The following is a 25,540-nucleotide window of genomic DNA, read 5'->3' on the forward strand; positions in this document are numbered from 1 at the left end:
TGTGACGCTGTGCGTGCCGATACCTGAGGTGCCTGCTGCTCCCAGCTGTAAATCACGATGGGAGGCAGCGTGCTTTTTACATTCACTGCCTGTCATCTGACGAGTGTCTTTGCCGTTTTTTAAAATGACGCTAGAGTACTTTCTTCTCTACACTTTATTCCATTACCGTGTAAAGTTCAAAACTCTTAGAGAATTAAAGAAAAAAAAAAAAATAACATGCAGAGAGAGCAGAGGGGCCTGGAAGCTCAGGGGACTTGTAATGGGATATAAAGAGGTCTTTTATCTGCATTGTGCTGGCACTCGACTGCAGTAAGGTCAGCGGGGAGCAAACTGCTGCTCTCTGATGGCTGCTTGGTGGCCCAGGACAAACACGGGGACGGATGAGCGGCACCACCAACTTTACAGGTGCCCAAGCACTGGCACAGGCTGCCCGGAGGGGCTGTGCGGTCTCCTCCGGAGATATTGGGAGCCTGGGTGCTGTCCTGTGTGAGGTGCTTGGGGTGCCCCTGCTGGAGCAGGGATCCCACCAGCTGCTCCCAGTGCTTTGATCTCTCGGGATCGTTCTGTGCTTGCCAGGCACGGCTTGGGGTGACTGAACCCTGGAGGTGACAGCACCCGGGCACTGCGGCTGGAAATGGGGAGCGGGAGGGAGCAGCTGGGTGGCCCCGGGGCTGCCCGAGGGGCCGGGATCCCCTCGAGGGACCGGGATCCACCCAAGGGACCGGGATCCCCCCGAGGGGCCGCGATCTCCCCGTGGAGCCCGGCCCTGCCCTGCCGGGCCCTGCCCGGTGCCGTTGCCATGGCGGCCGCGGCTCCGGCGTGAGGCGATGGCGGCGCCCGAGGGCAGGGAGGCGGCGGGGCTGGAGCTGCGGGCGGCCATCGGATTCAACGGTACCGGGGCCGCCTGAGGGCTGCGGGGTGCCCGGGGAGGGGGTGGTCTGGGGCTGGGGGAAGCGAGGGGGCAGCTGGTAAGGGCTTGGGGGGCACCGTGGGGGCAGCTGGAGGGGCTATGGGGAGCTATGGGGGCAGTTGGGGGGGCGATAGGGAGCTATGGGGGCAACTGGAGGGGCTATGGGGAGCTATGGGGGCAATTGGGACTTATGGGGCACCATCGGGACAACTGCATGGGCTATAGAGAACTATGGGGGCAGCTGGGGGGGGTATAGGGCACTGTGGAGACAACTGGAGGGGCTGTGGGGCACCGTGGGGTAACTGGAGGGGCTATAGCGAACTATGGGGGCAGCTGAGGGGGCCTATGGGGCACTGTGGGGACACTGGAGGGGCTGTGGGACACTTTAGGGGTAACGGGGACTTACTGTGTAACATGGGGACAGCTGGAGGGCCTATAAGGAGGAGCCATGGTAAGGAGCCATGGGGACAGCTGAGGGGCTATGGGGTACTGTGAGGACGGCTGGAGGGGCCATAGGGCACCTGAGGGGGTGTGGGGGACTCTACAGGGCACCTGGGGTCCATGGGACATGGTGCAGGCAGGTTTAGGGGCAGACAGGACACTGTGGGGCAGGTGAGGGGCTTGGGATGTATGTGGGCAGGTTTAGGGCACCCTGGGGTGCAGAGGGGCCACCATGGGTCATGGCTGGACTATGGGGCTGTGGTGATGGTGCCAGGCCCGGGGCAGTGGGTGTGTGGGGTGCCCTGCACCTGGCTGAGAGTGGAACCACTCGTGACATCCCCGACAGCAGGGCAAGAGTTCAGAGAGAAGGGTTGCAGAACAGGCAGGGTCTGACTGAATTGCAGGATTCACTGTCTGTTTATTTCCAGTTACCCAGCTTACCAGAATGAGACGAGCTTCATTTCAAAATAAAACCAAGTCAGGTTGCACAAAACACAGCCATAAACAACCCCATGACTCGGTGATGGGGTCGGTAATGGGTCCTCACTGAGTGCCCAGCTTCCTGGGAAATGTGCAGCTACCTGAGGCAGGTCAGGGCACGGTGAACTGGCGATGTGACCTTCATAAGTCAGCAGGTGCGCCTGGAGAACCTGCTGTGGTGAAAGGCTCAGACCTCGGGGACAGCTAAATCTCCTGTTATTGGTAGGAAGCACAGCCCAAAATTAGTAAAGGTGACCCCTGAATTGTATAGAGGATTGTTATGTCGGGTGGCTTTGGGTGGGAGCTGGAAGCCTCTCATTTTTGCCCTCCTTGAGGAGTAAACCTTCAGCAATAAGGGTTTCTCTTGGGAAACAAAATCAGGAAGTCCACCAGCGTGAAGGTGTTGAATTTGCCTGAGTCCCAGACTGTTGGTAGTCAGCGTCTCTTTCACTTCCTTGCTTTTGTAGGTCATATCCCATTTGGCCTGATCTGCCACCCGAACAAGGAGCACCTTCTCTACCCGCTGGGATGTACCGTGGTTATTCAAGAGTTGGCCAGCAAGAAGCAGGCGTTCTTGCACGGCCACACCAACAACGTCTCCTGCATCGTTGTCTCAAGGAGCGGTACGTTCGTGGCCTCTGGACAAGTCACCTTCATGGGCTTCAAGGTGGGTGATGCTCAATGTTTAACCGTGTAATATTGACCAGAAGCATGGAGTTGGCCTGCCAAGCAGGGGGAACGCTTGCTTATTTTTAATTTTATTAGAAAACAGATGCCCATAGTGGGGGACACTGCAGAGAACAGGGAGTTGTGGCTACTCTGTTGCTGGGTGTGCCTTTATATTTTGGTGGAGCATTAAGCATTTCCCCAAGGATTAGGGTAACTAGGTTGAGAGATTTCTTAGTCCCAATTCTTTTTATCAAAAATGTTGTGGACATGTGCCAGCCTAAATCCCATTAGACGTTAATTAATAAATTATGTTATATTTAAAATTCTTTATGGTTTAATTTTTTAGTGCCTATTTGAAAAGATTCTGAGGCAGTAGGAAGGAATCAAGTATTAGGGTTTTCAGTATTTTAAAATCTAAGTCAAATACTCTTCCAGTGTAATCAGTAAATTTTGATTCTGAAATGAAACACAGCAACTAAGGTGGAATTAGCAACTAAGTTGAAATGTTTTGTGCAGCACTTGGTCTGAAGCATATTCCTCCCATACCACACTGGGCTGGAAAGAAGCTGACCTTCAGCTTTTTGCTTCTAACAAAAGTTTACTTCCTGCCAGAGCACTTCAGCATGTTACAGCTGATGCTCTGACTTGGACCTCTTCTGCTTTGGCCTGCAGGCAGACATCATTTTGTGGAATTTTTGGAAGAAGGAGTTACTTGCTCGGCTGTCCCTTCATAAGGGTAAAATTGAAGGACTAGCGTTCTCTCCAAACGAACTTTATCTTGTGTCACTGGGAGGCCAGGACGATGGCAGGTAAGCATTTCCCCTTCTTGATGCATAACTCCTGACCATTTGTATGGCATTGAGGAAGGCTGCTTAGGGAGTACTCACTCCTCCCTCTTCTGGCAATCCGATGCTTTCCCCTTCTTGACATCTTTCTTTAGAGCATCCCGTTCTGTCTGATGGAAGCATTCAGCATCCCATCCTGTCTGATGGAAGTTGGATTGGTACCCTAGAGAGCAGGGCAGGGGAAAACAAAGGGAGCAGCTAATTCTGAAGTTTTTTTGTCACCCAGCAGTATGTCAACTGCACTGTTAGCTGATTTAACATACTGTCCTGAAGAATTAAGAGTGGAATAAAAAGTTATTTTAAATCAGATTCTACCTAAGACATAATTCGAGCCTTGCTCAGCAGGAGGAATACCACAAATACATATCCCTTCTTCAGGAACAAGGGATGTAAGCTGCAATTCCATGTGTTTGTCTTAAGGCTTTTCTCGAATAAAATATCTATGAGGTGACTTTTATTGCTTATCCTTGTGGGAACAGACTGCAGGAAAGCAAGTTTATTCTTGTTTTTTTTTGGTAAGTTTTTAAGTATCATTAAAAAGCAAAGCTATTTAAAACCTCTCCTTCCTTTGCAGCGTGGTTGTGTGGGACGTCCTAAAGAGAGAGGCTGTCTGTGGGAGCCCTGCCTCGGCCCGGAGCGCGGGCAATACAACCATTGTCGAGTGCTCTAGATGCAGAGACGAGATGTTTGTTACTGCTGGAAAGTAAGGTTTTATTTACAAGAACTCTTAGGAGAAAAAGAACACACAGACTTCTCTCCTTTTACAAAGGGTCTTTACTTAAGTACAAGGAAAGTTAAACAATAGTGTGCTCATGCTTTTTTTTTTTTTTTCCCCGGAATGGACACATGAATATCCATCAGCTTGCCTTTTAAAGTGTTTCTTCCTGTTCTGCCTAAGAGTGTGTTTTGAAAGCAGCACGCAGGGACTAGCACGCACCACTTCTGTTCATGATAGCAGGATTTTGTATTCAGTATTCCCCTTGCAATGCTTAAAATATTTAGTTCCCAGTGTTTGTGTAACAATAGCAGTCAGTGAGCGGCTCCGAACAATGCCTCATTAGTGCAGAAACAATGGTATCCTGCAAGTTGTTGGATCATCTCCTATCCTCAACAGATGTAATGTACAATCGGTCCCTGACTTGTAACAAAAGTTGATCCAAAAAGTCACATTTTACATGCGTCTGAGACAGCCCCCGTATATCTAGCCTGACGCTTAAACCTGCTGAGGAGCTGCATCTCCCTTTAAATCAGGGAAGGGTTTGCATGGTTTTGGCTGCAGTCGCACTTATAAATGCTGGTCTTTGCATTTTTAACACTTTGCAAAATGTAGGGGTGACTGTGCATGAAGATGTTCTGTTGGTTCCTAGCTGTCAATCAAACTGTGCTAGAAAATAGTTGAAAGTGTCCTGTATTGCTCATTTCCTGTTCTAAGAAACTGGATTCCCACGGTGTATTATCTCTTTGGGGAATTAAGTGTCTAGGTTGTAACATACCCTCCCATAATCCTAGTGTATATTTCTGCTGAACCTTTGAGATTTTTGATTTATCTGGAAAAAAGTTACCATAAGAGACAGCAGAAAAGACAAAGACTTATTCCTGGCCTCTCTGATTCTGTTCTTTTTCCTCCTTATAAAAATTTCATGATAATATGACCTCATAAAGACTCTTTCATTCTTCTAGTACTGAAAGAACAGGGATATTTCTGAGTGCAGTACCAAGTATGAATTTGATCCTGCTATATACTTTCTTGCAGTGGGACCATTCGAGTGTGGGAACTGGATCTACCAAACAGAAAAATCCGACCAACTGAATGCCAGACAGGGCAACTGAGAAGAGTGATCACAAGTCTTAAGGTAAGGTTTAGACAAATGATTTGGCTGAATTAAGTAATTCCCAACAGACTAGAAAAGACCATGAGCTTTTCTAGTAATGCTAAAAATGCCAATTGTAACTTCAGGATGGCAATGAAATTGCTAAATGTTGGCTCCTGACAGGTGGTTTCCCATCGTTTCTTTATCCTGGGAAAACTGTTTTGGATGCTTCTGAAAAGAAGCAGCTTGTATTTTAGTCAGAGGTTTTAGCACCCAGAGAATTCCCCTTTTCCTTCAAAGTATTACTTAGAATTGGTTGGAAAACATTGTACATTGAGCGGCGTTACGGATCTTTGTGTGCAATGGGCTAAAAGCACTGGCTATGTGCCCTTTGAGTAAATCCTGGCAATTCACTTAAATAAAGCTATTTATCCAGTACAGTGCTAGAGTTGGGACAAATGGCTCAGTATCTGGACTGTGTTCTCTTTTTTTTTTAACACTTTCGTGTAGATAGCAGATGACGATAACTATTTTTACGCTGGCACATCAAGTGGTGATATCCTGAAAGTGAACACAAACAACAAGCTGATGACGGAGTATGGGCCTAAAGAGAAGTTTAGCTTGGTAAGTAGCAGCTCTGTGACTTGAATTTTTTCCTTATCCTCCTCTTTATTGGTGACTGGAATTAGGGCAACCTCCTGGAGAATCATTACAAAGCTTTTTCACAAACTAACCTGCATCAGGGAGGACAAGAGGTGTGGATGTGTGTGACACGGTGGCTGTTCAGGTTGGAGCACTGGGAAGAGAATACCACAAGTCTTTGAGAAACCAGAATGGGAGCACAATGAGGATTCACAGCTGGAAGGGAGCAAGGACCAGAATAAAACTAAACTGAAGAGATGAAAGATGAGGGGAGAAAAGAATAGGCTGTGCCTTGTTTATGTGGTTCCTGTAATGAAACCAAAGACTCCTGAGATCATAGGTGCATACTGTGCTATTACTGCAGTTTATTGTCCCCCCGTTTGTGCCAGCAGAATTGCCTGTAGGTTAAGAGTGGATCAAGAATGGATTCAGCTGAAAAAACACCTGCAGCAGGGTAATTTTTGGCAGATATTATTTACAGCAGAGCCTCATAAACTGCTAAGAGCACAGCTGAAAGAGGCAGCGTGCTTCTTTGTATTGGAAGTACAGTGAGAATTCACAAGAAAAACCTGTTTCATTTTTGCTGGGTCTGATAACATAGCTTGGTTTCAGTTACCCCCCCTAACTTCAGAGATGAAATCGTGTGGCAGAGCTGAGTGTTCCAGGGCTGTCAGTGGCTTGTGTAACAATCTGTAAAACAGAATTTGTTCTTTCTCTGTATTTTTTATTTCCAATTCTTAGTGCTGTCATTGACCCTGCTTTGAGCAGGAGAGGGCTGCACTGGACGAGCTCCAGTGGTTCCTCCCAACGCCAAGCTGCTCTGTGGTCCTGTGGTGCTGGTCTGCTCAGGGGACTCTCCTGATCATGGCATTTAGTTAATAACCAAGTATCCAAAACTTTAAAGCAGTAAGCAGTGAGGATAATATATACCTCAGGCTTGCCTTACTGGGTGCTGACTTCAAAACTAGGTTTGAATAGTTAGCTTTGGTGGGATCAGAGTAGTGAGATTTGGTGAGTCCCACTAGGCTTTGGTGAGGTTTCTGTGGCACTAATCTTGCACTAAAGCACACAGAAATTAAAGCACAAAAAATGCTTATTTTTGGCACCCATTTTGAGAGGTTTGATCCCTACTCTTTTCCCATAGTATTTGATATTATATAGCTTTTTTATGTTTTCAGACATAGGTCCAATTGACCTTATTCACAGATTCCAGTGACCCATACTTTTGAATGTCAGTCCCCAGAGTCTGTGTTGGCACCTGAGGAGCAGACAATTAACTAGTGCTTGGAAAAATCTATTAAACGACTTGCTCAGCATCACAAGAATTCTGGCGGAGGCTGCTACATAGAATTTAGTTCTTCTGGACCACATTATGGCTGTTCAGTCAAGACATGATCTGTTGGATTTTTTGTTCATTACAAAAATGTGTGTTCTCTCATCACGTTATTATATTATACCCATCCTGACTGATGTCTGTAGTAGCTCCAGCTTCCCCGCTGATGAAGCAGAGGTATTACTGAAAAAGATAGTTTAGATGATATAATTAAAGAGTTTATTATAATGCTTATGCACAAGTGGGACAAAACAAGGTTGAGCAGTGCACACTGGTTCTGTTACTTTAACTTCTGAGTGCTCAGCTTCCTAACCTCAAAGCTCCTTTAAAGTAGTTCTGTTTGTCTGTAATTGGGACTCCTGGGTCTTAGTATAACGATCCCCAGACAGGAGTGTCTGCTGAACAAGGAGCTTTTGGCCTTCCATTGTTTGAGACTTCTGCTTGCAGGGAGCTGTAATCATAAACAAACAGGAACAGCTAGAACACTTGCTCTTGATTTCTCTTTGTTTGTTGCTGTTAAATGACTTCTTTGAGCTTCTTGGTTTATAGCCAGTGGAGGGGGTAGTACTTGAAAAATTCAAACTCTTAAAAAATTCAAACACTTCCCTGAAAAATCTTCTTCTGTGAGGTTGTATTTTATGATTCTATTAGAAACCATGAAAATCAGTGAGCAGTGAGGGAAGCAATACAGATGGAAGTACTGAAGTACTGCTATGGATGCTACGGGGAAACTTTCCTAGAAAGAAGCAGACATTATTATTTGAGAGCAAACACAAGATTGACAAAAACTGTGAGGAAAAAATCATCAGTAAACCCCAAATTAAAAGCTACTCTGGACTTGTTTTTCCAAATCTCCTGAACATTGCCTGTACCAACACACGTACATAAAAACCACATTCATGCCCATGTACAGTGCAGAGTTTCTTGCATTACAAATGCATGCCCACATCTCTGGGATAACTTGGAGCCACTGAGATTTTAAAAAATATATTTCAATATTTATCTATTTTAGATTGTTGGAGAAGTTACTATATTTGTTTTTATCACTCGCATTGTATGTAAGTATTTTAATTCTGTGTACATATTAGGAAACAAGAATGTACGTATTTTGCTTTCCTGATAAATAATCAGCAGACTTACAATTTGTAATGTTGATAAGAACTCTTGTGGGTGTACCTGTACTGTATGCTGTTACTGTCGTCCTCAGCAGTCATCCTGCAGTGTCTTGCATCCACATGGGACCCATGTCCTGGCTGATCTCTGCATTTTTTTATGCTCAAGTCTTGAAAATTGAATATCCCCTCTTTTAAATGCTGGCATGCTTTGACTCCTGTGTCTGGCATTACATGTGCCTCTCCTGGAGCACCTGGATGAAACCACTTGAGGTCCTGAACTCCCTTGCCCTCTGCAGTGAGGCAAAGGCACCAAGTGTGTTTGAAACAAACCTTCACAGTAAACATGCTTTTGAGATTGTTACTAAAGAAGCTATCAAATAGGGTCATTAGCATGATGCCGTGCAATTTGGGAGTTGAAGGAGAGCCTTGGGCCTCTGAGTGAAAAGCAGAGTCTCAAGGCCAGACCACAGTCCTATCCAGGCTGTGAGGAGCGTTGGAGAATCACTGCCTTCAGCTGGCATTGCTTCTGATAGCACAAAGCTGAAGAAAAAGGGGACCTTCTGCTGTGCAAGAGACTGACCAGATGCTAGGGGGAAGCTCCAGAAGGGGGTGTCACAGCTCTCTGCCAGCCTTGTGGATGAGACCTGATCCGGTAGGCAATAATGTGACTTAAATTTTGTTTTATTAGTGTTAAGTAGCGACAGCCACTTAAGAGTACCACTGGTTACTCTGGGAGGAGGGAGAGGCAGGAAGACATGCACATTGGAGAGACTATTTGTTATTTCCATCCAATCTCTTCCTTTGCCCTCTTGCTCAAAATGATCGTTTCCTTCTGCTCTCTTCCCTGACTCTCACCAGTGCGGTTTCTGTACGCCTGAAATGGGACATTCATCACAGTCCGTGCAAACCTGTATTGTTGCAGTCAGTGAGAATGTGCTGGTGCCTCTTTATCTCCAGCTGCTCTCAGCTCCGCTCTCACACTCTCCAGTTCTCCCTTTCTAGCTTTGTACTGCGATTCCTCCTCCACCCACCCGATGCACATCCCTGCACACAAATAATATGTTGTCACTAGGCTGTCAGCAAGTCTCGGAACAGAAATAGAATCTAATGTTTTATGACAGAAGTTTCCAATTGTAGCACATCCTTCAATACTAGAAGAGTATTTTGCAGGTATTTTTTTTTAAGTAAAAAACACAGCGTTTATCAAAACAGAAGTATACGCATCCTTGTTTTTACAAAATGTAGTACATCATGTTGCTCACCCTAGGAGACGTGATGGGTGTTTTTTTGCAGAGCTGTGCGTATTTTACGAGGCATCTTTTGTATCTTTATCTGTGGCATGTAGTACTTCTTGTACCAAAAAAAATCTTACTTCCCTCGCAGTACGAAGCAAAGCTGCCACGTTGCTTGTCTCAGGGGTGAGCCCTGCCCCTTGGAGCAAGGCTCCAAGGCTGCCCCAGACCACGTTGTCACCTGGGATGGGCACAGACCCTCCCGACCCGACCGGGTGTCCCCCTGCTCCCTGCAGGCGTGAGCTGCCCTGCCTCCCCCTGTGGAGCCATCCTCAACACTTCGCTGCAGTTCTGTCTGAAAAGATGCATGTTCAGGACTTCTCTTGTACCTCTGCAAGCCTTGTTCCTCAGTGACACCAGGAATTATGAGCCAGTGGCATACCATGAAACTCTGAGCCTGGAATCTGTGGCGACCCCATGACAAGCATGACTTCAGAGAAATTTCAATGACTTCAGATACTGCCTGGGTCAGGAGAAGTTGTTTATTGAAAACAGCTTTGGTCGACCTTAGAGGAACTTTCTTTTGATAAATAAGAATGTGTTTATTATACAGACGTGATCTGAAGATTTCTTTGTTTCTGTTTTGAAGAGGAGTGGCACTTCGCTAGTGTGAAGCAACTTGTTCATCATCTAAATGAAACCAAGTGCGTTTCTGTGATGTCTATAAATACTGGAGTGAACAGCAAAATTAATTTTATTCCCATCGCAGGCTCGAGGAGCTATAAGGCAGCCATTCAGATGCAAAGTGGGATGTACCACTGCAGATGGCTGTTCAGAATTAGGAGGGTGTTTTGCATTGTAAACAAAGTATTTAAACGAGGTGTGCTGGAAGAGTTCAGAGAGCAGTGGGGAACTTTGCAAGAGATCAGAACAGGACAAAGAGCAAGAATCCCTGCAGGGGTGAGCCGGGAAGGGGAAGGCTGGATTTGTGCCTTATTTATAATCGCTTTTCAAAGCAGTGGTTTCTTTTTGTAAGAAGTAAATAATGAATGGTGGTATTTTTAACCTCCTGTGTTAACCTCTGCATTTCATCTGCAGAAGGACTGTTAGTATCATAACACAGAGCATTCATGGCATCGTTACTAAGAACTGCCTGACTCCATGAACAAGTGCAACTCCCAGAGCTGCTTGTTCATGGTGATTGAAAGAACAGACTGGACAAGGAAGAAGTATGAATATTAAATTCAGGCCGAAAGCAAACGCTGGTCAGCAATGAATTCTGATCAATTCAAGGTGTTTCTTTATTTTTTCCTTAAGTATATCTGCTCCCCTCACAGATTGGAAGAACTGAAGACAATGCCTTGAAAAACTCAGAGCAGTGTGAAAACCCTAATTTATTAGCAAATAGCAGGGAACTGTCATCAGGTAAACTATATTGTCATTGGCTTGATTTCTAATTCTGCCACCTGCCATAATGCTAAACCCAAGGGTCATCTGAGATGGCAGTCTCTACCAGGAAAAAAAAATGAAATAGTAGATCAGGAGAAAGTTGACAGGCCTGTGGTAACAAGGGACTCATAAAATGCTGCCAACACCTTCTAGGAAATTTTGCAAAACACTGTTTAGAAACAGTTCTGATAATTTTAATTAATAAAAAATATCCCTTTCTTCTTGTGGCGTTGCTAAGAATATTTGCATAAAACCTAGCTCCCTGCCTGGTGGTGTTGTGCTAGCATAGCATCAAATCCTCTGTGGGTGCAGCGTTTTTCAGTGCTTTTCCTGTTATTCAGTGCTGATATTACAGGAGACTGGGATATGCTACTGGTGGAATTAGACTAATGAAGAAATACAGCTAGATTAGATTATAAATAAAAAAAATAATAATTTTCAACTTTTTTTCCCCCTGTAATCCATGTTTATTTGGTCTTAAGGTTAAGTAGTCCTTAACCCACAGCGCAGGCAGGTGCGAAGAGCCGAATGGCTGGAAATACTTCACTCAGTTGTGTTATTACTGCTGAGCTGCTGGACACAAACAAAACAAACAAACACAGAGCAAGGAATTAATCTATTCTAGGCAGTTATATTTTGTTTTCTTTTTCTCCAAAAAGAACGAGTGAGAATTTAAAAAAATGAGCTGTTCCTGTTTGGTTGGATAACTGAACCAAAGTAATTTTTCCAAATTCAGCAGATTCTGTGGCTTTTGCAGCATCCTTTCTAATAGCATCCAACTCTAAACAGCTCAGATGTCAATTCTATTTTCTTTTGTCTCGGCTTCCTCTGTCACCTTCCGTAGAGTTTCAGTCCTTTCCACAACAGAAAATTAACACTTTCTGGCATACATTTTTTTAAACACTCCACAAGTGTTTAATTTTGCTGGTACTATCACAAAAAAACTGCTGGTACTATCACAACAGCTGGCAATAGAGCTTCTAAACTTAGGTCACAGCAACTGCTGTTGGAGTTGATATCGCAACTCATCGTGCCGTGCTGAGCAGAATCCCCCCACGTCACTGGAGCCTGGAGCTGGCCTGATCCAGAACAACTGGTGGCAATGGTTTCCTGCTCTCCTGGTGAGAGTGGAAGCGCCTCTTGTACATGCTTGCTTTGCGATAAAAGGTAGTTTTCAGTCCCAGTTTTGACTGCATAAAGCTCCTTTGTTTTCTTTCCTCTTTTTCTTTTTTCCATTTCAGTCATGCATTTGCTCCCCCAAGCTATTGGGAATGTTCTGAGTGATTTGACCCCCACAGATGTAGTTTCACTCCTCTTGCAGCCAATTCTGGAGCGTCAGAGATTTTCAAGAATTCATCTGTTGTCTTGTATACAGGAGGCTACCATTACTTGACAGGCAGCAGAACAGAGCAGAGACTGACTTTTCTAATTCTGGAAATTTTGTAGTAAGGCTGAGGATTGATTTTCTTCTGGCTGTAGTCTGGCACTTTAGCCACTGAAAAGCATTTCTGCCTTTCCTAATGGCTCATCTCCTGTTGGTTTACTCATCTTAGTAAATAGCAGAAACCTGTGCTGATGGGCTGACTAATTTCCAAAGCTTTTCTGTGACAAGTGTATTTTATTAGCATGCAGGCAATGGGATTGGATACTTCAGACAGAGAGGGGACAGAGAGGATCTGTCCTAAAAGCAGTCTTACAAAAGGATGCTTTGGCTGAGTTTTATCTTCTGTTGTTTTCACATCTGATAGATAAAGAACCAGTGGAAGGCAAAGTGGAGGCACTGACACAAAATGCGTGTAGTGCTTGCTGGAACAAGGTAAGGATGCATAGGCACATACGTGGTCCCAGCTGCCCTGAGGGGTTGATATTGCTGTTATCTACTTGCACTTTAAACACTTGTATCGTAGATGTTCATATATGCTTGTAATTAATAACTCTTTTCTTCCTTTTCCCTCTAGAGAACCACTTTTAGCTCAGGTCAGCCAAAGAATACTGATAAAGGCACATTTGAGTGGCATGAGCACCACCACAGGGAGCACGCTAAACACTCCACTGTGCTATTCAGCGTGGCTGCATCGATACAGATACTCTTCTTCCATCCAATTGAGTTTTAATCCTGTTTTCTCCTAGGGAATCACAGCTTTGATTTTGCTGAAGACGGGAGATTTAATAGTCGGCACCGGAGAAGGGATTGTGGCGCTCTGTAAAGGGTCAAACTACAAAGCAATGAAGTGAGTTTGTAGGTGGGAGAGTCGGAGGGTAGAGGTGATGCTTCCCCCTAAGGCTCAGGGTGCAAGAACTAATCACTTCTATGGCATGGCATAATCCAAATAAATCAGTTTTTCAATCCTGTAAATAAAATAGATGTTGTTAAAATAGACAGGATGGTTCTAGCATAATGAATTTGAAGCAGATTGAAAATTAGTGTATGCTTCTGCACAAAAGTACATTGCCCTTCTCATAATTAATTTTAAATGACCAGTGTTTCCTTTGGGGCATTAGGATTTAGATCCCAAATTGGTATAAACTGAGACAGTTCTGTTAAGTCAGTAAAATTATGTTTTACGCCACCTGAGGAAGATTAATATTTGCCGTTTAAAAAACATTTGTTGGAGGACATGGGACTGTAAAGGAGTGCTCTCGCTAATTTTATAGGCACGTCTCAAAGTGCTGGAGTCCTTGCAAGGCTTTTTTTCTGCATATGGAATGGGAAGCTGCAGGCTTCACTCTTCAGTGGGTGATTTGGAAATTGGGCTTGCAGACAGTCATTTTGCATCATTCGAATAGCCAGCTTAGGGGTGCAGTTCTGAAAGCTTAGCTTTGTACAACTTAAAGTGTTCCCAAAAGATCTAAAGTGTATGGAAACATTCTTGAATATGGGATATTTAATTGCACATAAGCAAGAATAGATTTTGCTTTCTCTTGACAGGAGGATTCAAGTTCAAGGTGGTGTCACTTCCCTGACATGCAGAGGCGAGGGGCACCAGTTCTTTGTGGGGACAGACATGTGCCAGATGTATCAAATTAACTACACTGCCTTTAAAGAGGAGCTGATTGCTGCCTGTCATAACGAAGCTGTTAACGACATCGTTTTTCCTGTGTGAGTATAACTGACTGGGATGCTTTTGGCTGGCGATGAAGCCAGGACACCCGTGTAACACCTTTCAGTGATCGGGAACCCCGAGATTATTAACATCCCGAGGGGGTGATCTATATGGGCAGTGTTGGCACCTACCAGTGAAGCACAAGAGTGACAGTGAGCGACTGCGCAAGTACAAAAGGCAGCAGTTCTGTTTGAGAATTGGAAAAATCATTGACCTACAGGAAGAATTCTAAATTAAGGGGCTATAATTGTTTATTTTGGGGTAACAGCAGTGGTGGCAAACTCCCCCCCTCCCCCCTTTGTCCTATGGTTGGTGCTGTGAGACCTGGGCAATGTTAGTCTGCCATTAGTGCAAATCTCAAAAATCTGCTTTTGTATGTCCTTTTGCTGCTAGGGTTTGTAGAGGTGTCTGCTTTTCTACCCATGTGGAACATCAGCTGAAACCTGACTAACGTAGCTGTTCAGAGAGGCTTTTTGGGTCTCAGCCTCACTTAGAATTTCACGTTTGACAGTATGGCATGCTATATTAAATTATAGGCTTGTGGTGTGTCTTCTGTCTGCATTTGTCTTGTGAACACACAGCAAACATCCCCCCTTTCTGTACAGTAGAATCATGATGTTCTTATGAAAAACAAAGGATCCACTGTTTCCTCCCCCAACAGAGAATGGCAGTTTGATCCTGAAGGAAGTTTTGATATTTGACATGTTGTTGTTGCATTGCTTCTTGACACAGCACAAAGTATCAAATCTTACTGAGATACAACAAAGAGTGCAGGGTATTAACAGGGAGTGCAAAATGTCCTCGTCCCTGCTTGTCACCAGCCTGAAAAATCCACATCCTTCCAATTTAATGAGTAAATCATTTGGAGCTTTAGAGTAATCTGACACTAATATACCCACCTTGCACATCTGCGTCACAGAGGTATTTGGGTGAGCTGGATTTAGGGATGATTGTAAGGGCTACAGGGCTACATCCTTACATGCATATTTTAAACTCTTTATATGTTAACTGCTCTTGAACAGCGCATATCACTGACTTGGAAATACAGACTTAATTTCCCTGTTCTGGCTTATTTCAGAACACTTGAAGTGCTGACATTGTTCTGCTTTATAAAGCACCTGCACAAGCTTGGCTTGGAAGAGGCTATGCTTTTTTTGGGCCAGTTTCCCCTGTACTGGTTTGTCTTTCCAGGTGTTGATGGAGATGTTGAGCAAAAGGATGTGGCACCTCTCTAGATTTCACTCTGTCATATCCAGGGGAGACGTGGTTTGGTTGTCCTCATGCATAATGAATGTAGCATTTTCTGCCAGATAGGGTTAATCTCATCCTGCAGAAAGTGGTGGTGGTATAAAAACATGCCCTCATGTCTCCTTTTGTTTGCTTGTTTATTGATATACTTTAAGAGCTTATTTCAAAGTATTTGGTCCCATGGCTTTTGTAACATTGCAGAAGGTCTTTTTTATTCACATGTGTATACAAAGTATATTATGAACAGGCTTTTACCATTTTCTCTGTTGCCTTCAGCAGCGTTGAATAGGAACCATCCAGTAAGCAAGATCAAAAATGACATCCTTATAATACACGGCTGTTGTTAGTCCCTGATGTTAAACCTCAGCAGTCAGCACCTCAGCACTCACTTCTCTCTCTATTAGGTGCAACAATAGAAGATTTCTAGAGATTGAATATGGGAAATAAACTTCACCTAAAGCAGGAAGAGTTATTTTAGTTTAATATACCTGTTCCTTAAAATTAATCTTTGCATAGAAACCTAACCAGGGGAATTGTTCTAATAAAGGTCTTTCAGTCTTAACCATGGTGATCCCTACTGAAAAGATCACAGCTGTACATTAGAAACAGATGAGCTTTAAAGGATGGTTTAAGATCTGAGACAGAAGCTTTTTGCTCTCTGCCTCCTCTCGTTAGCTCTTCTCTCTGAATTCCCCAGGGGAACTTCTGACTTGTTTGCCACCTGCTCCAAAAATGACATTCGTGTGTGGCACACCCCAGAAAACAGGGAGCTGCTGCGGATTGTCATCCCCAACATGACCTGCTATGCCGTAGAGTTCATGAAGGATGGCAAGAGCATCATTTCAGGTACCGGGCAGCCCAGGCCCATGTGAGTCCGTTCTGTAAGTGCTGCTGAATCTAATAAATGTTATCAGTGTATTAGAATGAAGAAAGGTTTAACCTGGGAATAGTTCCAGTTCATTGCTGTGACCCACAGGCCCCTTTGCTTGCAGCTGGTCCAACGGGCTCTGCTGCCAGCACCGGGTACCTTGGGGCTGCAGTTATGGTGTTACATGGAAGGCGAGATTTTGAGACCTTGCCTGGGATGTGAATTCCAGCAGTTCAGAACTCAGTTCAGTCTTACTCAGAAGACTTAATTCTAAAATATTAACCCTGGCATATGGAACAGATTAACCTATGATGTACATAAACCAATTTTCATGTAAATTTGCTGGTCATTGCCATGTGCAAGTTGCCTACACAGGACCTACCACAGCTCTAGAGCAGCAATGCTGTCCTGTCCCTCCACTGTTACAAAACTAATTTGTCCACAGCCAGAACCAAAAAGGAATTAATTTTTAATAGTTTATGTGGGACTGTGTAGTATAAAGGAAGTTAATAAGAAATGGTTAATTTGGACCAGAAAGGAAAGCAATAGCTTGAGGAAAGTCTCTGCGCCTGGATAATCTGTTTCTTTATATTCATCAGCTTGGAACGATGGAAAAATCCGTGCCTTCATGCCAGAGACTGGACGGCTAATGTATGTGATTAACAATGCCCATAGTTTGGGAGTGACAGCAATTGCTGCTACAAATGACTGTAAAAGGATCGTTAGTGGAGGAGGTGAAGGGCAGGTAATATTTTGCTTTAAAAATCCAGAGCAGCTTTGTGCTCTCATCACAGGACCTGGGAAAATTGTCTGTAACTGCTTAGTCAGAGAGTGAGCTATTCTTAGCTTCCACTTGAGCAGAGGACTGAGTCTGAAAATATTAGCCTTTGATATATGCAGAGCTCTTGTTCTCAGAGGGTATAATATGAAACAATGCTCCATTTTCTTCTGGCATGTTAGTCTAGGAAAATCCTTCTGATGTAGAACATGCTCTTAATCCTCCTCTTTGTTCGTGTCTCTTCCCCTATATTTGGCTTATCTGCATTTGTCATTGTTTGCAAACCTGTGTCTGACTGTGCTCTCACACAGATTTTCTTCCTGTCATTGCTTTGGAAGTCCTAGTTGTGTCCAATGTGACCTGTATGAATTAATTTAATAGCATGAAATTCACTTTCTGTGGTTATATTTTCTGTGGGCAATTTAGTAATTTTCTGGGTTGGTAATATCTGGTTTCAGTGGTGATATTAATAGAAGACTAATAATTTGGCTTATAATACATTTATGAAAATGTTCCAATGCACATAACACAAATCAGGAAACATGTTTTAGGCATCATACTTGTGCACTTCAATAATTTTCTTCCAGCAATACAAAACTAATACCGTGTACTTTGGCTACTCCATGCACTGCATTTAATTGTAGCCTCTTCCAATCTGAAAAAGAGACTGCTGTATTTTTTCATAATTTTTAAATCATTTAAACACACTTTGTTTATATGATTTGTATTAAAAATAAGCAGTTAGACTTGGCTCATGTTCAATTTCTTACTTTCCTTTGGACTTCCTCTGTACAGTCTGGCAAGCACTCAGAACCAGACATTTAAGTGTATCCTGACGGATTTATCTGCTCTTCTGCTTTGTTTGTGTACCCTGATGGTGGTGTTCAGTGTGCCATGCTGAAGATTGCACAGGAAGTCTTGAAGAGTGAGGCATTGAACTTGGGTCTTCCAAATCTCAGGCTAATATCCTAATCAATGAACCATCTTTCAGAATCATTCTGTGCCTCAGCTCTCCCGTAGAGTGGTAGCAGCAGCACTGCCTTGTCTAACGGCATAAAGACGTTAGAGATGATGAGCCACTTCAACCCTTCACTAATAAAAGAACAGCTAAGTACCTTGGATGATTAGCGCTAGAGGATGCAGGAGATAGGAGACCTAGATTCCATATGAACACACGGAATGGCACAGGCTGCGGTTAGTTGATCTCTGAATTGAAAAAGACAGCTGAGACAGAATTAAAGCTAGAAGGTTGGTTAAGCAGAAATGAGAACTGCGGGGAGCACTTGCAGCATTCATTCAAAACACAAAGAGGTGTTCTGAAATGCTAATGGTTCTGTCAGAGTCAATCGCCTGAAAGCTGTGACATTCAGGGCTTCTTAAGGGGTCTGGATGCTCCGGTCATGTAGCCAGCAGGAATTGGACATCCAGATCCCATGGGTAACTCGGCATCAGGCTTGAAAACACGGAAGGTCAGCACTCTGCTTTTGATCCCAGCGTCTAAATTACTAAATCTGCACCAGCGTTTGACCTTAGTGGAACGTAAACGCAAGCTGATAGCATGAAGCTTGGCACTAGTGGGACAGTAAATGCAAGGTGTGAAGAATCAAGTCCTCAAAGCAGAAAGATTTCTGCCTTGACCCTCTCTGGGAAAAGAGGTGCTCTCAGGCACATACATCAAAGATGTAAAGAGCTGTTTTGTATTTACTAGCATTATAAGTACCACAAATAGCAGGTAGCTTTTTTAAATGTGATTTCAGAAGCCTTGCTCTTTGATCTTTAAAGCACTGCCAGAAATATATCATGGACTAGGTGCTTATTCCTGACTGAGATACAAGTACACTGAAACATGAGAGGGTGTGGGCTCACCAAAACATTATTTTAGGGTTAATGGTCAGGAATTCCCAAACCAACTGGATTACACTCTCAGGAATCTATCTAGAGGATAGATTTAGATTACACATTAGGAAGAAGTTTTTCACTGTAAGGGTAGTGAGGCCCTGGCACAGGTTGCCCAGAGAAGCTGTGGGTGCCCCATCCCTGGTGTTCAAGGCCAGGCTGGATGGGGCCTTGGCCAACCTGATGACCAAGGGGTGGCATCCCTGCCCATGGCAGGGGCTTGGAACTGGACGATCTTTAAAATCCCTTCCACCCCGAGCCATTCTGTGATTCTATGAACCCAGCTCAATTTTATGAGTCAGCTGCATGAGTAACTCATGGAAAAATAGTGACAGTCCATTGAGATTCAGTTGCCATACAAGTTATAAGGGAAGTGCAGAGTTTAGGAAAGCCTTGGGCATCCTGCTGAGCTCAGAACCAGGCACTTAAAGCTGATGTTTGCTGCTGATTTTCAGGTGAGGATCTGGGCAATTGGTGAGAAGACTCGCAAACTGGAAGCAGTTCTGAAGGAGCACATATCTACCGTGTCTTGCATTAAGCTTAAGAAGAATGACCAAGAGTGTGTCACAGCCAGCCTCGATGGAACGTGCATCATCTGGGATATTGTGTAAGGAGACAGATGAGTACTGCAACATGTTTAAAGCGCTGGTCGCTGCTGGGTCAGTGTGTCCTACCACAATGTGGTGAGGAGGAAGAGGAAAAAAAGCCTTAGAAAATGAAAATTACTAGAAAGAACAGTCAAGTCAGGAAAAGCAGAAGCTCCAACGCTGGAAACTTTTCAGAAAAGTTCAGACAAGCGTTGATCCCAAGCTGTTTAGTCGGATCAAATTGTGTATCAGGCAAGGGGATGGAGCGAATGATTTCCTTCCAGCCAGCTCTGTCTTCCAGCACTGTATGACTCTGGTCCATCTATTGCAGATTTTCTGTACTGTCATAGGGGTAACAATATTCTTGTGTAGTGTGTAGCATTCTGGACTAAAAATCTTTTTTTCATGTGATGGCAGATCAAAAGTCCTACAAGGCAGCTGTGATAGGAAATGGAACCGATGAGCCTAAACTGGCTTCATGAAATCCTAAAGTTGGACCAGTACCTGAAAGTATCCAACTAGAAGGAGATATCTGATGTATAGCACAGGTGGAGAGAGTTCAGGAAGTCAAAATTTGATTTTTGACCTTATTGTTCTATCCTGTTTTGGGGTGTTTTGCAGGCGTTCTGTAAGAAAACAAATGATTCTAGCCAACACATTGTTCAAATGTGTGTGTTACCATCCTGAAGAGTATCAGCTAATCACCAGTGGGACAGACAGAAGGGTAAGCAAAACTCCAGGAATTCTGTTGGCAGTAATCCTAGAACACAAAGTCTGGTTACAGACATTTCAAACAGCCAGAATCACACAAGGCCTTGGTAAAGCCAGGCCATGCGACCTAGGGAAGGCTTCCCATACAAGCAGGGGCTTGTGAAGGAGCTCCCATACTTTGATAGAAGTTTGTGTTGCAGGACAGCGCTGAAATCTTTGTGCTATTTATGTAAAACTGAGCTCTCATCTCTGGTCTGCTCTCTAGATTGCATACTGGGAAGTGTTTGATGGCTCTGCGATCAGAGATTTGGAAGGCTCGCTGTCGGGCTCCATCAATGGGATGGACATCACATCAGATGGGGCGTACTTTGTCACAGGTGAGTGGGTGGATGAAACTAGGAAAGAGGAGACCAGGAAGAGCAAGGCAAGGGTCTCAGTAAAGAAAGAAAAAAATAAAAGGAAGGTCAGCTAAAAGGCAAAATAACATGAATCACTAAATAAAAATACTTTGGAAAAGGCTGTGATTCAGACTTGGCAGATGTTATGGTTCAGTCTTGCAAGGTGTAATTTAAAGGTTAAGACGAGGTTCAGATGTCCCCAGGCGAGTACAGGGTTGCACCTTGCCCTGCTCCTCATGTAGTTCCATCATGTTCACGGTGCACTTGGATGATTTGTTCAGGTGTCCTCCTCCAGAAGCTTGGCTCTCTGTTAGTTTGCAAGCGTGTGTGGCTCCAGGCTTCATCCAGCCTCAGGCTCACACGTTCCCCATCGCCATGACATCTCTTCTGGGAGCCTAGCGCTAGCGTAGAGGAGCCATGGTACTGTATTTGTATGTTTATTGACTGTAGGTACAACAGCAGGCTTTGTGTCAGCACCAGGTTTTAGATTAACCCAGTAAGCCAGCGCTGGCTAAGAGCCTTTTGAAGGCTCTCAGCTCTGGTACCAGCTGCAGGCCATAGCTTACTGGTGCTGCTGGTGCAGGTCCTGAGTCCTCTACCAGCCGCTGACTCTGCTTCAGCTGAGCAGAAGTGGGCTTTGCCATAATGCTCAAGACAGTGTATCCCACCCTTCCTGCATTAAATGAATGCCAAAGTATTCCCCTGCCTGTCAGCTGGGAACAAAAAGCAGCAGAACTCTGTGTAATCGTTTGTTCTTCCTTTGTGCCCGCTGCAGGTGGTGATGACCATCTGGTGAAAATGTGGGACTACAAGGAGGGTACAGTGACTCATGTTGGAGTGGGCCACAGCGGCAACATCACCCGTCTCAAGATCTGCCCTGGGAACAAGTACATCGTGAGTGTGAGTGCAGATGGTGCCATCCTGCTCTGGAAATACCCAGACTTTCCCTAACAGCTGGCACAGGAGCTGCTGGGCTGCTTCTTCCTTGGCCCATCCTAAAGGTCCTTTCTGCTTACAGATAAGGTTGTTTTAAAGCATTTGTACTGTTAGAGGAGAGAACCATTTTTCTACTCTCTGGTATGAATTTACCAGATCCTCCAGATGTCCTTTTTAGCACTGAATGAATAGGTCTGATTTTTTTTTATTTTTTTTTTTCGGGGGGGCTAAGAATTTCCTCTTCCTCTTAGTTTGGAGTGGAAGTATTCATCACTTCTGAAAATCATCCCGGCTGTTGTAACACTGGTGTTTTGTTACTGCCACCTTTTCTGGCAGTCTCTTAGCCTATTCTTGCTTGTGTGACTGCTCATTTGTGTGCTCTCTCTCTTGTTCTTCCCTGCCCCCTTCTGTCCCTTTCTTTAATGAATAACTTGTTGTGTAAATTCAGTCTTCTGTGTTCATTTTAATTTGTCGGGTGTTGATTAAGGAGAAAGCCCTCAGCTCCAACTCAAGTGTTTAACTAGGAGGCTCTTTTGACTCAAGCGTTTAAATCAATGTTCTCCAAGGAATGCCAGGTCTTTTGGGCTTCTTCATTTGCAGTGTCCAATCTAAAACTCTGTTCAGAGGCCTGATTTTTAAAAGTGAGAGCGCAATCGTTTCTAGAAATGCCTGGATGTCTCCAGCTGGACACATACAAATTCCCCATCATTGCCCTAATTTTTCAAACAGGCTCCAAATAGCACAAAATATGTATTCTGTCCGAGAATGAGTATCTGGTATCACGTCTGGCATTATAGCCAACAGCTCTCGAGATACTGTTTGTTTAAAGATCAGCGTAGGCAGCCAGTCTGTGAAGTGATGCAAGTGAAGTAAATATTTCTCCTGCAGGCACTGCGAATTCTGACATAAATTGAAATCGTAGCAAAATGTTGTATTCCTAATGTTAACGCTTAGAGACAGTTAACTAAGCTGATGATTTAAAGGCCGTGTCGTTTAGATACTGCCACACCTGGACTGGTAGGAGAGCTGTTTTGGTATGCAATGGGGGATAGGCATTTTACGGGATGATTGCTTGTTATTCTTTATGTGCCACTGGAAATGATTACTGCTCACAGCACATCCTTTTAGACCAGCTCTGGGGGTATCTGCACGTGTTGCCCATCAAACACCATGCAAGTCATATTCCTTCTGGTTGAAATATCTCAGCTGTTATTAACGGAGTCTTGAGCAAAGGAATTAAGTCATTCCTTCCTCTTTTTCTTTGGATTCAAGGCTCGCTGCTGTGCAGCAATAAACACTCCGGCAGGTTTTACAAGCTCTGCAGCAGTGCTCACTGTGGTTTGGAAGGCAGGATCAAACCGCTGGAATGTGGGACGGACAGGCGAAACATTCGTGCTTGTGTAGGACAATACAAACAGAAACTGTGTGTGAGAGCTCCCCGGGCAGCCCCGAAGAGCAGCTCCTCTCTGCTGGCCCAGGGCAGCACGGGCAGCGTGGTGCCGGATCCCCAAGCCCCCAACACCGTCAGCCTGGGGCAGCCCAGCTGGGACAGGGCTCAGGGCACCGCCAGCTCCCCGTGTACCTGGAGGGGAAGGGCTCGAGATGCAGAAACCTCTCCAGCAGCCTTACTCCAGCAAAGCAATTCCCTTCCCCTCAGGTTGCACCAAACCTGTCGATATGGGCAGGAGCACGAGCCAAGTACCCGGCAGGGCGCCAAGATCCTGTTTCTGTGCGGCTGGTCCGCGGCGTAAGGACCAAAGCCTCCTGTGTTATCTGGTTCTTCTCAGCTGGGAGGCAGCAAAATGAGATGGGCTTTCCAGACTTGTCTGGCCACAGTCATCTGCTGACTCTGGCAGACGGGAGCTGACACGCTGAGGGTAACCACGTTTTGTTACCAGCACCAAGGAGGCTCGGGCTGTGTGTCTGCTACTGGCAGCTTACAGGTGGGAAAGCTGTGAGCAGAGACATGGAGAAGTCCTGTCCTGCACCTTTTTCTTTTCAGAGTGAAGGGGCATCAACGTATTGAAGCCAGCCCAAATCATAAGCACGGACACTGACCAAGTTCACGCGCTGCAGCACAGCAACCCAGCGCAGGTCACTGCCCGCAGCGGTGTTCGGCATGCGATGGCAGCACAGCACCGTGCTGCTGTACACCCTGACCTGGTGCCCCCCGAGGAAGCCATGCTGTGGTGTCTTTGCAGCTGCAGGGGTAGAGGATCCCTGGGGCAGGACCCCCACGCTGTACTTCAGAGGTGATAACCGTGTTCAGGGCATTCAGGCTGGCTGTGGGCAGCTCTGTGACCTCAGAGTATGTGGCTGTACTTGGAAAAGATGGGCAGTGGGGGCTCAGCCAGGCTCTCATAAGCTCTTCAGCTTTCCAGGCAGCTCAGCAGCGCTCCTTGCCCCCCCCGCACATCTCCCAGCAGTGCTAAGAGCAGTGCACGCTCCTCACCCACACAGCTGGGGTCCCTGGGGAGCCCCTGGAGCTTTACAAATGGATGTGACCTACATGAATAATGCCGAGCAGCCGAGAGGCAGAGCAACCCGTGCCTCTCCTCCATCAGAAGTCAGGCTCTATTTGGAAAGCGTGAGCTGCAGTCGCACGTTTCCCCATTAGGCGCTTGCCTGACGGCAGGCAAATTGTGCCTCAACGTGAATTACTCATTACGCTGGCATTAGTCACGAGGAGCAGCCCTGTTCCTAACGGAGCCCTCCGAGGCTCTGCCCGGAGCCAGCCGTAAGGAGGGCAGCACTGCCAGGCAGAGGGAGGTGCTGCTGCTCCCGTCACATCAACAAGAGCAACGAGGTGTCGCTGCTGCAAGCCGTGTTTGCACACACGTCTCTCCCCGTGTATCTCCCCGAATTCCCAGGAGGAGCAGCAGCAAGTGGCAAGACAGCAGCAGACAGGCTACGGCAGCGCAGCCTGCGCGAGCAGCACGGGCGTGCTGTGCACTGCCTGGGTGATGGAGCCAAACTGTGCTCCTGGGGGAGAGGGGGTGAAGTGAGGGGCAGTGAAAATTGGGCATGTCCTGGCTTTTGGAAATGGCTTTTTTTTAATAGGGGGAAAAAAAAAAAATTGAGAGCTGTGTGATGCCTGCTCCAGGAGCAGGTGGCTCTTTGGGTGGGTGAAACTGATCCTCGGCTTTATGGCATGGAGCCGAGGGAAGGGAGACCTGGGTTCCTGGCTGTGTGGCACGAACTCACAGCGTGATGCTGTGCTGGGAGCTCCTTGCCACCAGCAATTTGGCCCCCAGGCTGCCATTCCCCCCTCCGTGGGGGACTTTGTGGCGTGCTGGCTTGCAGCCTGCAGAAGGGCTCACGTTGTTGTTGTCTTGCTCTGCCCTGGCACAAAAGCCTTTTAGTAGGTTTTTTTAACACACTGGCATTGAAATAACTTTGCGGAGTTTGTTGATTTGTGCATTGCTCGGTGCCTCGGGGTGTCTGCTGGCTGGAGGTGAGTCCCCCAATGCTGGGAGCGGGGGGAGCCCAGCCCCAGGCTGCCCCACGTCCCTGCAGCAGGCGGGCAGCAAGTCCCTGGGAGTTCAGCTGGCACAGACCTGGCCAAGAGAAGTCACAGGGCAGACACAGAACCAGAGGATGGCAGGAGCATGGAATCGTTTGGGTTGGAAGGGACCCTAAAGATCACCCAGTTCCACACCCCCACGTGTGCAAAGAGTGATGGAGATTGCAGGGCAAAGTCATTGCTCTACTCCAGAAGCACTCTGTAGGCTGCCAAGGGACTCCTTAGGCTAACGCAGCCCAGGAGGAGCAGCTGGGTGTGCTCTGACCTGCCTGTCACACACACCCGGAGCGTGGTGGGGCGCTGCTCCTCACCCCAAATCACTCCGTCCCCAAAAAGCCAGGGCTTTCCCAGCCCCCTGCAAAAACTGAGGTTCCAGGTTACGAAAACATGGGGATGGACGTGCGGGGCTCTGCACGCTGATTTTGTTCACCCTGGAGAATCCAGAGGGATGTGAGTGCCTGTGGCTGGAGGCTGGTTCTCACCCGAATCCTTGGCTTGTGGCTGCTGTAACAGGGCTCACGTCTTCTGTACGCCCCTTCCAGTGCCTGCAGCAGGGATCTCGGC

General features: G+C 45.8%; 2 protein-coding genes across 2 annotated transcripts in view; one reads left to right on the forward strand and one right to left on the reverse strand.

Annotated features, from left to right (window-relative positions):
- The window catches only part of ARHGAP44 (Rho GTPase activating protein 44), a 288,621-nt gene that overhangs the window by 227,379 nt on the left and 35,702 nt on the right, over positions 1–25,540 (reverse strand). The window lies entirely within an intron of this gene.
- CFAP52 (cilia and flagella associated protein 52) lies at positions 792–21,900 on the forward strand. Its single transcript, XM_068655195.1, has 14 exons — positions 792–891; positions 2,299–2,498; positions 3,173–3,309; positions 3,920–4,048; positions 5,099–5,198; positions 5,667–5,780; positions 13,058–13,158; positions 13,857–14,027; positions 15,977–16,125; positions 16,747–16,892; positions 19,277–19,428; positions 20,030–20,132; positions 20,385–20,496; positions 21,293–21,900. Exons 1-14 carry the CDS (start codon positions 828–830, stop codon positions 21,466–21,468), a joined length of 1,854 nt encoding a protein of 617 aa, XP_068511296.1. The 5' UTR covers positions 792–827; the 3' UTR covers positions 21,469–21,900.

This window comes from Anas acuta, chromosome 18 (assembly GCF_963932015.1).
Source record: "Anas acuta chromosome 18, bAnaAcu1.1, whole genome shotgun sequence".
In the NCBI taxonomy this organism is placed as follows: domain Eukaryota; kingdom Metazoa; phylum Chordata; class Aves; order Anseriformes; family Anatidae; genus Anas; species Anas acuta.